At 42.6% G+C, this 13904-nt stretch overlaps 1 protein-coding gene across 10 annotated transcripts in view; it reads left to right on the forward strand.

Moving 5' to 3' along the window:
- Positions 1-13904, forward strand: part of slc2a9l2 (solute carrier family 2 member 9, like 2) — a 294396-nt gene that overhangs the window by 38214 nt on the left and 242278 nt on the right. For all 10 annotated transcript variants that reach the window (XM_052008890.1, XM_052008908.1, XM_052008881.1 and 7 more), the window contains one exon: positions 6051-6149. In XM_052008890.1, the coding sequence (XP_051864850.1) occupies positions 6051-6149 (99 nt within the window). The remainder of the gene's footprint in view (positions 1-6050; positions 6150-13904) is intronic.

Consider the following 13904-nt stretch of genomic DNA (forward strand, 5'->3'; position numbering starts at 1 on the left):
TGTACCTGGCCAAACACCAAAGCAATCTGTCACCAAAGTGAAGCATCGCTTGAAGTGGCCAGACCATTAGGATTCGCACTAACACAAGAACACGCTGCTGGAGGAGCTCAGCGGGTCAGGCAGCACCCGTGGAGACAAATGGACTATCAAAGTGACTGTACCTTCGCCTCCACAGGTGCTGGCCGACCCGCTGAGTTCCTCCAGCCGCGTATTTTGTTTTCGCTCCAGGTCCCAGCGTCTGCAGTCACTTTTGTCTCCATTGGAACTTATGCCTCATTATAAAACCTCTTGCTGTTTTCATACATTGCACAGTGGTAGGATTACCACCGATGAATTTTCTTTATTTCAACATTTCTTAATGATAAAGAAAATTCAAGTATCGCGGTTACTTACCAAATCGGGAGGAGGGAAGTTTTGGGAAGGTGGCTTCAACATTGGCGGTAGCGCGGAGCGCGAACGCGCATCACGTGACCGCCCACAGGTGTCCCTGAGGGCAGCGGCAACATTTTGGGGGTTTCGCAGCCTGGATCAGCCTTCGTCGAGCAATACACGTCGCGGTTCTTACTCCATAGAGTCGTGGCGGGGGTAAGAAGTCAACAAGTGGTGTGAGGACGCTTCGTCTGTGGCGCGGAGTTTCCACTCAATTCAGTTCCCCTACCGCACCTTTTCCTTCATTTTAATTTTAAACTCGAATTCTATTCAGGGCAGATTGGGTTACTGCAGCGTGTCTTCAAAGCATGCAACAAGTGGGGTTCTGAGGAGACTCCGAAATTGAGCTGGTGCAATAAGTAGGTTTTTGAAAGTTTTTAATTTTTTTAAAGGTTGAAATCTAACTGGAAGATAATTCTGCATGTATTTTCAAAGTAATTTTCAATAAAGTGAAATTGGGTCACCTGATAGGTGTTTGATTCACTGGCTTTGCAATTCTGTTGCTCCAAAATCAAGATGTTAAATGGCATTGCACGATATGCGAGTGCTGTTTTAAAAAGTTACCAGAAGATTAAAGCCTTCCTTTGTCTTGCAGCAGTGGTTGTGTTTGTTTTTAAATGCTGTCGCCTTGGGTAATCTTTTGGCATTCAAATTGACTTGGTTCCAGTCCAGTTCTGTGGGACAGCTGAAGAATTCTATGTGGGACTTGCAGACTCTGCTACAGATGGGCAGGATAGACTTGATGAAGTGAGTGGGTGGGAAAATTGTGAAGTGGTGCATTTCTGCTATCCATTTCTTCAGCTTCTGTGTGCTCTCAACACAAGGTCGAGGTTGTCAATGAAATCCCAAATCCTGCTTCTATATTTTGAATGGTCATGAGCTGTTGGGAATGTTGTACTTGCATAAGGAGACTTAAGAAACAATTCACTGTCCACTTGGTAATATCTTGATCTAGCTTGGAACAGAATGTTTTGGGAATCTGGGGTCAGACACATGAATGACATGGCCTGCTCATTTGACTTGAATATAATTACAGCTTCAATGCTAGGGATGTTGGCCTGTGAGAGGATTCTGACATTGGTTTGCTTATCCTGTCAATGGGTTTGGACTATATTGCAGAGACAACAGTAGTGGTATTTGTCTAGTGCTTTGAGTGTCTGCTGTAGATAGTCCACGTCAAGGGCAGGGATCAGTGCTGTCTAATAGACCATGAAGACACAAGAGACTGCAGATGCTGGAATCTGGAGCAACACAAAAAGCGCTGGAGGAAATCAGTGGTTCTGGCATCATCTATAGAGGGAAATAGACTGTTGATGTTTCAGGTCGAGACCCTTCATCTGGACTGGAAAGAAAGGGGGAAATAGCCAGTATAAAAAGGTGGAGGGAAGGGGTGGAGCAAGAGCTGGCAGGTGATAGGTGGTTCCAGGTGAGGGGGGTGATAGGCAGATGAGGGCGGGAATGATGCCAGAAGCTGGGAGGTGATAGGTGGAAGTGACAAAGGGCTGAAGATGATGGAATATGATAGGAGAGGATGGTGGAGAAAGGAATAAAGGAGGGAGGTGATAATGGGAACCAGAGGGAGGAGTGTGTGGATGATGGGCAGAGGGAGAGGGTGGGGAGGGGAAAGACAAGGATGATGGGGGCCAGTTAGATCAGGATGAGAGAGAAAAAAGAAAAAGGAGGAAGAGGGACAGAGGGGAAGCGGATACCGGACGATTGAGAATTTGATGTTCAGGCTGCCAGGTTGGAGACTGCCCAGGTGGAAGATGAGGTGTTGTTCCTCGAATTTTCATGTGGCTGTGATCTGGCAGTGGAGAAGGCTGTGGACAGACATGTCGGTGTGGAAATGTGAAGTGGAATTGAAATGGCTGGCCACCAGGAGATCCCAGCTGGCATGGCGGCCCGGCTGGAGCTGCCCGACAAAGGGGTCCCACAATCCCCATCCAGTCTCACTGATGTAGAGGGGGCTGCACTGGATGCAATAAATAACAGCAATGGATTCACATGTGAAGGTCTGGCTCACCTGCAAAGACTGTTTAGGGCCCTGGATGGTGATGAGGGAGGAGGTGTAGGGACAGGCACAACACTTTGTGTGGTTACAGGGGCAATTGCCTGGGGAGGGAGGGGGATCAATGGGGAGGGATGAGCGAATGAGGGAGTCATGGAGAGAGTAATCCCTGTGGAAAGTGGGGAGGGGAAGATGTGCCTGGTGGTGGGGTACTGTTGTAAGTGGTGGAAGTTGCGAAGAATAGGTGGGATGCATAGGCTGATTGGGTGGTAGGTGATGACTGGGGAACCCCATCCCTGTTCTGCCTAGGGCTGGTGGGGTGAGGGCAGAAGTGCGGGAAATAGAAGAAATGCGGGTGAGGGCACCATCAATAGCAGTGGGGGGAAATCCTGTTTTCTGAAGTAAGAGAACATCTCAGATGTCCTGCAATGGAAGGCCTCATCACAAGAATAGACGGGTCGCCCCCACCTCCGCTCTTGCCTTAAACCAATGCCCTCTAGATTTAGACTCCCCCACCCAAGGAAAAGGATTCCATTGACCCTATCTCTGCCTCTGTTGTTACTATAGCTGAACTTATCCAAATGATTGGAGAAGTGGATAACGGGCATAATACTGGTACAGATCTGCCTCTGTAAAATACTGAGTACAGGCCTGTTACTGTCTAACACTGGGCTACAGCACTGTGGGGTATAGGCCTGTTACTGGAAAACACTGATGGGGGATGGATACTGGTGCCTTAGGAAGGCCAGAGCCAAGGTTCACTGTCTTTGGATAAAGAACATTAAATTGGGACTGAACTGAGGAGAAACTTCTTTAAGCAAACGGTGTTGAATCTTTAGAATGTCTTCTATTGAAGGCTGTGGAGGCAAAGTTGTAAAATATAGTTAAGAAGTAGATAGATTTCTAGATGCAAAAAGGCATCAAGGGATATGGGAAGAGAGCAGGAATATGTTACTGAGAGAACCAGCTATGATTGTATTGGTAGTGCAGGTCCAAAGTCCAAATGGCCTGCAGCTGTTCTTGTTTCTTTGTTTCTAACACACAAGTTCACTACTATGTAATTATGGTGTTCAGGACTGGTGGGTGTAGGCCTGTTACTGTATGATCTGAAGTACTGTACCGGTGAGCACAGGTTTGTCACTATGTAACAGTGGAGGAGGAGGATACCTCTCCCTGCTAAGCATTGGCTCATAATCTGGAACCATGAGGGTAGTGTGTGTAAAGACTGAATTCATGCATGAGGAAAGGGTATTTGTGCTCGCTCACCAGTGGATCTCTCCCTGCAGTATTACTGCTCCTCAGGAATTGGGTGGCAGCTGGAATTTAATCCTGAAAACTGTGAGGGTAATATACTTTAGGAGAATTAAGAAGGCTAGGGCCTATGCAGCGAATGAGAGGAATTATCAAGGAACAGTGGGAGCTGGGTGTACATAAGGTGGTTAAGAAGGTATATGGGATACTAATACTGCATTAGCTGGTGCCCAGAATATAAGAACAGGGCAGTTATGGTAAGTAAATCATTGCTGAGGCCACGGTTGCATTAGTATGTGCAGTCCTGGTTGCCACACAACAGGAAGGACATGATTGCACTGGGAAGGATGGAGAGGAGATTCACTGGGATGTTAAGCAAAAACAAACTGGGGGAATTTGATGGATTGAGCAGCATTGGTGGAGGAGAAAGGAATTGCTGATGCTTCAGGTCGAGACCCTGCATCAGGACGTCATCACTGGGATGTCTCCTGGGATGGAGTGTTTGGGCTATGATGAGAGATCGGATAGGCTGGGTTTGTTTTTCTTGCCATTAAGAAAGCTGAGGGTGGCACTTATTCAGGTATTCAAAACTGAGAGGCACGGAATTTCTTTTTCCCCCTCAGCAGAGTTGATGAGGGAAATGTTGTTAATTGGGTGTACATGTACTTACAAAGCTTTTGATAATACTGCAGAATTATCAGCAAAGTTAAAACACTTGGCATAAAAGGGACATTGATGACATCATTCTGAAGTTGGCCAAGAAGCAGAGGGTTATGGTGAATATTATTTTGGACTGGAAGAATGTGAATAGTGGCATTCCCCAGGGATCAGTTTTGGGGTTATTGCTTTTTTTTTTGATCTATATGAATCAAAATCAGGTTTATTATCATTGACACATGTCGTGAAATTTGTTGTTTTGTGGCAGCAGTACAGTAGAAGACATAAAAATTACTACAAGTTACAAAAATAAATAGTGCAAAAGAGGTAGTGTTCATGGACCGTTCAGAAATCTGATGGCGGAGGGGAAGAAGCTGTTCCTGAAATGTTAAGTGTGGATCTTCAGGCTCCTGTACCTCTTCCCCGATGGTAGTAACATGAAGAGGGCATGTTCCGGATGATGAGAATGCTTAATGATGGATGCCGCCTTTTTGAGGCACCACCTCTTGAAGATGTCCTCGATGGTGGGGAGGGTTGTGCCCGTGATGGAGCTGGCTGAGTCTACAACCCTCTGCAGCCTCTTTTGCTCCTGTACGTTGGAACCTCAATGCCAGGCGGCGAAGCAACCAGTTAGAACGCTCTCCACTGTACATCTGTAGAAATTTGCAAGAGTCTTTAGTGATGTACCAAATCTCCTCAAACTCCTAATGAAGTAGAGTTGCTGGCGTGCCTTCTTCGTGATTGCATCAAGCTAGATTAGGCCCAAGATAGATCCTCTGAGATGTTGATGCCCAGGAACTTGAAGTGCTCACCCTTTCCACCACTGATCCCTCAATGAAGACTGGTGTGTGTTCTCCTGACTTCCCTTCCTGAAATCCACAATTAATTCCTTGGTCTTGCTGACATTGAGTGTAAGGTTGTTGTGACACCATTCAACCAGTCGATCTATCTCACTTCTGTACGGCTCCTCATCACCATCTGCGATTCTGCCAATAACAGTGGTGTCATTGGTGAATTTATAGATAGTGTTTGTGTGGACTCGGGTGCAAGCAATAATTTCTAAATCTGCAAATGACACAAAACTTGGCATTATCGTGAAGAGGGCATATAGCAGGATGTAAACAGGCTGCTGGAGTGGACAGATATGTGGCAATGAAATTTAATGAGAAATGTGAGGTGATACAATTTGGTGGGAAGAATGAGGAGACAATATAGCACAAATAGTACTGTTTTAAAAAGGGTGCAGGAACAGAAGAACCTGGGAAAATGGGTGCAAAAGTCATTGAAAGTGGCAGGACAGGTGAAGAATAGAATAACCTGTTCATTTCCTTAGACTTAAGAACTGAGAAAATAAGAGGAGGGAGAATAGAATGGCTGTATCATATAGTTAAATCGGGTACAGAAAAAGACGGGGTGGTGGGGGGAGGAAATAAAAGTTCTTAAATCCTGAAACTTCAACCCAATAGCATGGTGGGAGTACGTTCATCAGGACTGCAGCAGTTTAAGGTGGCAGCTTACCCCAGGGGTAATTAGGGACTGATAATAAATGCCAATAATGCTCACCCTGAAAATGAATTTTAAAGAAGTCACTAAATACCAAATGTAATATTAACCAAGAAAAGCTGTTTCAAATCAAAAAATCTCAAGCAACTGATTTAAAAAAGAATGGTAAGAATTGTTCAAACAAGATCTCTTTCCTTTCTAGGGTTTGACATGCCATCTTCTGACTGCATCACTGATTGGAGCTTTTGGTTCATCATTTTTATACGGTTATAATTTGTCAGTAGTAAATGCACCATCAGTGGTAAGTGAATTAAAATAGCAAAAAATAAAAGCATGTTAAGGATCCCCTTATTGTACCATTTTGTGTATCCCCCATTTTCCTTCACAAAATGAGTATTGATGGCCTTCAATCCCCTGGGCCCAGTGGTCTAGAATTCTCTCCTTTTAACCCTCAGCTCTCTACTGCACCCTTCTCCTTTAGTATCTCCCTTAAAACCCACCTTACTGATCAAGCTTTCTATTACATGTCCTCCTTTGTTTCAATGTCTTTTTTGTATTTTAGTGTTTGTGTTTTAATCATCTGTGCAGCTTTACAACTATTAGTTGTAAAACAAGCGCTTTGCAGCCTGATTACATTTTTTGAACTTGTACATTAATGTATATTGTTTTTTATAGATGTGAAAATGTTTGCTTATTACTGTAGAAGATTCAAAGATAACTAATGATAACAATGCAGTGTATTTCTGGCAAAAAGCTGTGTCATATTGGTTATATGGAATGGTTTATATAGGAGCTCAAAGTGGTGTTCATATAAAAATAACTTCAAAGCTACCTATGAATAAATTGTGTACCATCTGGATTTCAATTAATATTTAAATGATATTAAGTAGTCTTGAGTATTTAAAGAATATTGCACTTGCACAAAATAAAATAGAATTATGGAATAACGTAACATAAAAGAAGGCCATTTGGACAACCAAATCTACACTGGCTCTTTTGAAGAGTGATCCATTTGCCCCGTGCTCTGATTCTCTCCCTTTTCTCCCTGCAATATTTTTCTTCTTAAATATTTACCCGATTCTTTTTTGAAGACTAATATTGAAAGTCAGCTACTTGGGCAATCCCTAAGGGTCAAGGATGTCCTGTTTCCAATTCTTTGGGTTCTGAGGTGGCTGAAGAGTCTGATTTTTGCAGAATCTGCCACAAGTGGGGCAGGGGGCGTTTGATGGGGTGGGTGCCTAGCATAGGAATAACATACAGCTGCTGTGTGCTCCTGCCATAGAGACAAAGGTGTTTGGCGCCTTCCCAGGTGGTCCATTTCCATTTAGAGCAACTGTCAGCCAGAGGTTACATTTTTTTTGAGGTTACTGTAAACATCCTTCAAGTTGAATCATTTCCCAGGCTAGTTGAGTATTGGCCTGGGAAATGACAGTGTTGTCAGTTTGCTTACTAATACTAATAGATTTGAAGGATTTTGTGGAGGCAGCATTGGTGGTACCTCTCTAAAGCTTTGATGTGTCTGCTATAGGTTGTTCATGTTTCTGAAGTGTACAGGTAGGTGAGATCGATGCTGCTTAGTGGACCATAAACTTAGTGCTGAGGTGAGGCTTGGTCTTTGAATGTTTTTTCCCCTCAGTCAGCTGAAAGCCCACTGGAGGTTGTGGTGAATTTCATCATCCATCCACATTTCCGAAAGTCTTGTTGTGCATCCTGATTGTCAGGGCAGTACTGTGTGCCAAAGGCAGGTTGGTGGAAGACCATTGTCTGCCAAGTGTTTGGTGTATGGCTCGTCTTATAGGCTTCTATGATGTTAATAAGGACTTGGAGCTCAGCCTCTGTGTGCATGTGCAGATATCATCTCTGTATTGCTGTTCGATGACTGATGCTGGTAATCTTTGTTGTGGAGTTAAGTTGGTGAAGATTGGGCAGGTTCATCTTGTAGATTAACTCTGTTCTCAGTGGAAACTTGCTAGAGGATGGAGGGGAAGGTAGGTGGAGTGATACAGTCATGCTTGACCCCTGTTGGCACTGGGATTGGGTTATTGGTTAGGATGACAGCTTGCTTGCCATCATGTAGTAGGCATTGAATGGCAACCTGTTTCTGAAGGCAACTACATTTGTTTAGGATTCTTCCTAATCCTTGGTTATTAAAACCTGTATCTCTACCTTATCAACAAATGCACTTTTCATATTTTTCATATTACCTTATGATGGAGAAGGACACTATTGACCTATTTGAGTCTCTGCTGACTTTCAGAACAATTTCATCAATCCCATTATTTTGGTAACTTGTTCTCTCTTGCATGCCCGTCATTTGACAGCTCATTTTATGCTTTTCTAATAATCTTTTCCATTTATTATATCTAAACTTCTTGGCTATTTAAAGTATCTTTGATACTTTATTCTGTCCACTTTGTAGTTTTGACACTGGGTTCTTTACTGGCATGTCTGTACCAGCAATCTCCTGTTTATTTTTGTTTGTTTTCCCTGCCCATCCTTGACCAAAAATTGCTAAAGGGGTGAGAAGTTCTCTGAAGACTTCTTGTATTACTACACCTCTCTCATGACACTTTCTTTTAAATGGCCAAATTTACAACTGAAGTTTGGAATAACATTTGCATGTTCACTGGGGGAATAGATGTTGATAGGTATGACCACTTGGCGGTTTTTAGTTGATGGGCTGTTGATTTGTGGAATAACCTTCTAACCCTGTCCCACGTGAAATGAACTTGCATGTTCTTATGGGTGTGCTTTTTAAAAAAACAGAAATTAAAAATTAAAAGCAAAATTAAACCTCTAGATGGTGCAGTGGGTTAATGTTTTGAACTGATGGCATGAAACACTATGTACTAGTTACTATTTAAACACTCTGAGCTGTGAAGATCCGACCTAATGTGGGTTTGAAAAATGAACCAGTTCCCATCATGTACAGATGGATTTCATTCTTTATGTTGGCTCTAAATTATATTTGGCAAAGCCTGAAGTATGCCTTGTCAGAGTGAGAGGAATCCCTGAATCCTTACAGTAAACGTTAGTATCCACATTGGACTTTGTCTTGGGCAGTAGTGAATAGGCAGCTTTTTTTGTCACACTGCCTAAATTGCTTACTCATTTACTTTGGTAGAGTTTAAATAGTAAATCAACAGTTGATTCAGTATTTGCTGTCCTGCACTCCTAGTTTAGGTTAATAATCCAAAGTGTCCCTAAACCTCCATGCTCCAGAACTGAATGAGTACAAATGTCTACCGAAATGTATTTAAATGTAAAAAGTAAATCAAATCAAAAGTAATTTATTTTTATTTTATGTATTTTATGACCTTGTTTGAATTGAAACTGGCATACCTAATGGCAATGTGCATCATCTTAATTCTGCAACTTTGAACATGTATTTAATTTCAAATAAGAATGTAAGTTTTCTTATTAATGAAATATTACCCCCATTTTGTCCAGTTGTCATATTTGTGACCACGACAAAGATCATTGAAATAATCAAAGTCCTTTTGTACAGTACTGAGGAGAAATTTATTTATGCAGAGGGTTGTAGCTCTTTAGAATTCTCTACCTGGGGCTGTGGTTGCTTGGTCATTAGGTACAGTTGGGTGAGAGCAATAGAATTTTGTATTATGGTGATCAGGCCAGAAAAGGCAACTGATGAACAGGACCAGCCATGATCTATTAAATGGTGAAGCAAGTATTGTTTTCCATGAGCCTCTTCCTTAGATTCCACATTCCAAAGACGTACGGGTAGGTTAATTTGGGTTTAAAAAATGGGCGGCACGGACTCTTTGGGCCGGAAGGGCCTGTTACCACACTGTAAATAAAATATTAATTTTAATTTAAAATTAAAAAAAATTTTTTAAAAATGTTTGATCCTGGATCATATGGTTTCTTTGTTTCCTTTCTCTATTATTTTGATTAAGTACTCTTACTGATAAAGCATTCAAGAAGTGTGTAGAAAAATGGACAATTTTTGGTTATTAGAAATGTGTACTAGAAAAGTGACGATGCACAGGATTGTCAGGAGAGCAAAGTAATTAAACCCCTAATAATACTTGCTTAGTCTAGCTTGCTCTGAAAACCAATGTGTTAGTCTTAGAATGACCAAAGCTTAAGAAGCCCAGAGATGGTGGTGTGCTGTATGGCTATCGCATGTGGTATCAATGACTTGTTTTGGTCTTGGTGCGACTAAACGTCTGTTACGTGTTTTCCTTAATGCTCCACACAGTTTACGAAGGAAAATAAGGTATCTGGAACTGATGCCAGGTCGGGGATGACAGATTTGCATTTGAAATGACTTTAAAATTCTTGTGCAAGTACCTTTCCAGAGTGTTGGGGAAACTCGAGGGTTATCAGTGTTACAGTATACCATGTGCAATTTCCAGGTCTTGTTTGTTTAGAGAGGTGTAAAGCAGGATAACTTTAGATAACTCCATACAGCATGACAACTGGTGGCTTGTTCAGGGCCACAGGATAGGGGAACAGGTCGTGCTTAAGACAATAAACTTCACTGACTTGCTCAGGGCCACAGTTTGATGCGGGACAGTGGATGAGGGGTGTGCAATCATTTTGAGGGAGAGATCAATAGTGTAAAATGGTTGAAGATGTTTGACAGTACAAATTCTTCTCAAATTACTCCTGCTTCATCCTTAACACTCCTACAGTTCCTAGAAAAGCTGCACTCCTATCAGCTCTACACATCAAGGTTAAATTATCTCTATCAGTGCATTTTCAGTAGGGAATTAATGGCCCATCTTCTGATATTTGGGATCTAATTGGTATTTAATTTAGCAACAGTTTTCAGTGAGCCAGAAAAATTGATAAAAGCATGTACCAAATAATATTGAGCACAGCCTAGCTTAATCTTCTGAACTGCTGCATCATTTTATCACTGACAAGGGTGAAACGTATGAGAATATACGTAGTGAAGCAGTTGCCTCCTAAGATTAAGGAGCTTGTACAAAATTGGGACAGGTTAGTAAAAGCTTTACTTTGCAGTTGCCTTTGCTGCAGCTGGTCTTGAAAGCATACGACATTCCAAAGCAGGATTCTATGGAATTTACTCCCACTTGAGGTAAATGGTATGGATGCATTGAAGGAGAAGCTGGATATCTCCTTTTAACCAGACTTGTTGCCAGTAATGCCTAACTTCTAGTTGACGTGGGGTTGCTATGGTATCTTCAGACTCTACCACAGGTGGAGCTTGAGAAGAGATGTTGGTAAGCTCTTTGAAATGTTTCTATCACTGATTGTTCTTGGTCTCCCCTACTCCCTCCAGAGTGACACAAGCTGCAGGTACCTTCTGAGATGTTTCTCTGCCAGTTTGAGCACACTTGGGCCAGGGATTTCCATGAGATGGTGAGAATGTTCTCAATGCTTCCTGTGGGGGAAGTAAAAAAGAATTAACAACCATGAGTAAAGTGCTTGTTGTGATAGAAGTCCAAAACTCCAAAGGGTGCCTATTGCTGGAGTCTGATGCTGGACATATGATTTGCATGGCTCGTCCACTGAAGGTTGTTGACTGTGATCAGAGCTTTGATGCTGGAGATGTCGATGTTGGGTCACCTGTCCTACCAGTGAATTAAGGATTTTGCGGAGGCAATGTTGGTGGTATCTATTCAGTGCTTTGACTTTCCTACTATAAGCTTCCTATGTCACTGCTGCTTTGTGGACCATGAGCTTGGTGCGTTTGAAATCTCAGTTTTTGAACATGTTTTTCTGCAAGCAGTTTGCTGATGTGTTGGAGCCAGTGGTAGATATTGTCTACTTTTGTCTTCCTTTGCTGAGAGGTGGTTCTTGAGATATGATCAATGTGCATTCCTTCCCATGTTCTCTTTTTGCACCTTGATTATCGAAGGATGGTGAAGGATCTTGATCTTGTGGGTACTCCCAGTGAGAACCATTCTCGTATGCTTCAGTGAAGGAATTGATGATGTGTTGGAGCTCGGCATGTGCACATGTAAGCTTCAACTGCATAGGGCATCTTCTGACTGAGGTCCATGTGGTCTTGCTTCTGGAGTGGAGATGAAGTTTGAACACCTTTTGTCTCATCCTGGAGTGGGAAGCTGTTTTGGAATTGAGACCATGTGTTCAATAGCCACCTCAAGTTGAACAAAATCATGCAGATTTGTCTTCTACTCAGTATAAAGTTCAGGAGCTGGAACAACACAGGTAGCCTGACAGTGACAGACCTGAGTGTTGTTCTGCTGTCATAATTCAGTAACACATACTTTGATGTTGAAGTTGTATCCGGAGTGAAATACAATAAGCAGGGGATGGCTAGGTCAAGGAATAGGTGACTGGTACATCCAACCACATTTTAAATGTGAGAAGAGTTTGTCTTCAGCACCCATTCGGGCAGAGATTTCCAGATTCCTCTGGGTGAAAAATTCCCCTCATTTCCTCTCTAATTGATCTAGCAGTTATGCTGTCTTGTTTCTAACCCTGCTGCTAAGGGAAATAAAAACATAAGAAATAGCAGCAACAGTGGGACATCCACTCCTAATGCTTGCTTCCAAATTCAGTAAGGGTGTGGCTGATCTATTGCCTCAGTGTCACTTAAGTGCACTAACTTATGTCCCTTGATTCCTCTGATATCCAAAAGTCTAAGGATCGCTTTCTTAAATGTACTCAGCAACTGAGCCACCCTAGTGCTATTAGGTGGAGAATTTCAAAGATTCCAGAATTGCTTCCTACAATTTTGCCCCCCTCTGAAATTAAACTAATTGACCTGTAATGAACTTAGTTTATTATTGTCACATGTACTGAGATACAGTGAAAAATTTTTCTTGCACACAGTTCATACAGATCAACTCATTATAACAGTGCATTGAGGGCTCTGACATTCACCTCATTATAACAGTGCATTGAGGGCTCTGACATTCACCATCATGAAGTGCTTTGAGGGGCTGGTCATGGCACACATTAACTCCAGCCTCCCAGACAACCTGTCTGGATATATCATGGCTTGGTGTGGCAACTGCTCTGCCCGGGACTGCAAGAAACTGCAGAGAATTGTAGACGCAGCTCAGCTCATTAAGGAAACAAGCCTCCCCACCATGGATTTTGTCTATACTTCTCGCTGCCTTGGGAAAGCAGCCAGCCTAATCAAAGACCCCACCCATCTGGGACATTCTCTCTTCTCCCCTCTCACATCAGGCAGAAGAATCAAAATCCTGAAAGCACGTACCACCAAGCTCAAGAACAGCTTCTATCCTGCTGTTATAAAACTATTGATTGGTTCCCTACTACGTTAAGATGGACTCTTGACCTCGCAATCTACCTCGCTTTAACCTTGCACCTTACTGTCTACCTGCACTGCACTTTCTATGTAGCTGTGGCACTTTACTCTGCATTCTGTGTTGTTTTACTACCTCAGTGCACTGTGTAATGAATTCATTTGTATGAACAGTATGCAAGACAAGTTTTTAACTGTACCTCAGTATCTGGGGCAGTAATAAACCAATTCCAATTCTCCCCCCTCCCATCAGGCAGAAAGTACAAAAGCCTGAAAGCATGCACCACCAGGTTCAAGGCGAGCTTCTATCCCACTGTTATAAGACTATTGAATGGTTCCCTAGTATGTTAAGGTGGACTCTTGACCTCACAATCTCCCTCATTATGACCTTGCACCTTATTGTCTGTCTGCACTGCACTTTCTCTGTTACTATAACACTTTATTCTGCAGTCTGTTTTAATGATCCTTTGCTCTTCTCGCAGAGGGTGGTGAATCTCTGGGATTCTTTGCCCTGGAGAATTGTGGAGGCTAGATCACTGAGGGATATTTCAGGTAGATTAGATATGCTGAAAAATCAGAATTAAGAGCTATGGGGAACTGGCACAGAAAGGGTTTTGAGGCCGGGGCAGATCAACTAAGGATATATTGAATGGTAGGGGCAGACTTGAGGGTCCAGGGCCCCTTCGTTTTGAAGAATGACATAATATTAGCTGTCCTCCAATCCTCTGGAACCAGCCCTATGAGGGGCTGTGTCAGTGTTCATACTCCACACAAGCATCCTGTCGCTATATGTCATTTCATCTTATCAACATATCCCTCTGT

This window comes from Pristis pectinata, chromosome 2, assembly GCF_009764475.1.
Source record: "Pristis pectinata isolate sPriPec2 chromosome 2, sPriPec2.1.pri, whole genome shotgun sequence".
Lineage (NCBI taxonomy): Eukaryota > Metazoa > Chordata > Chondrichthyes > Rhinopristiformes > Pristidae > Pristis > Pristis pectinata.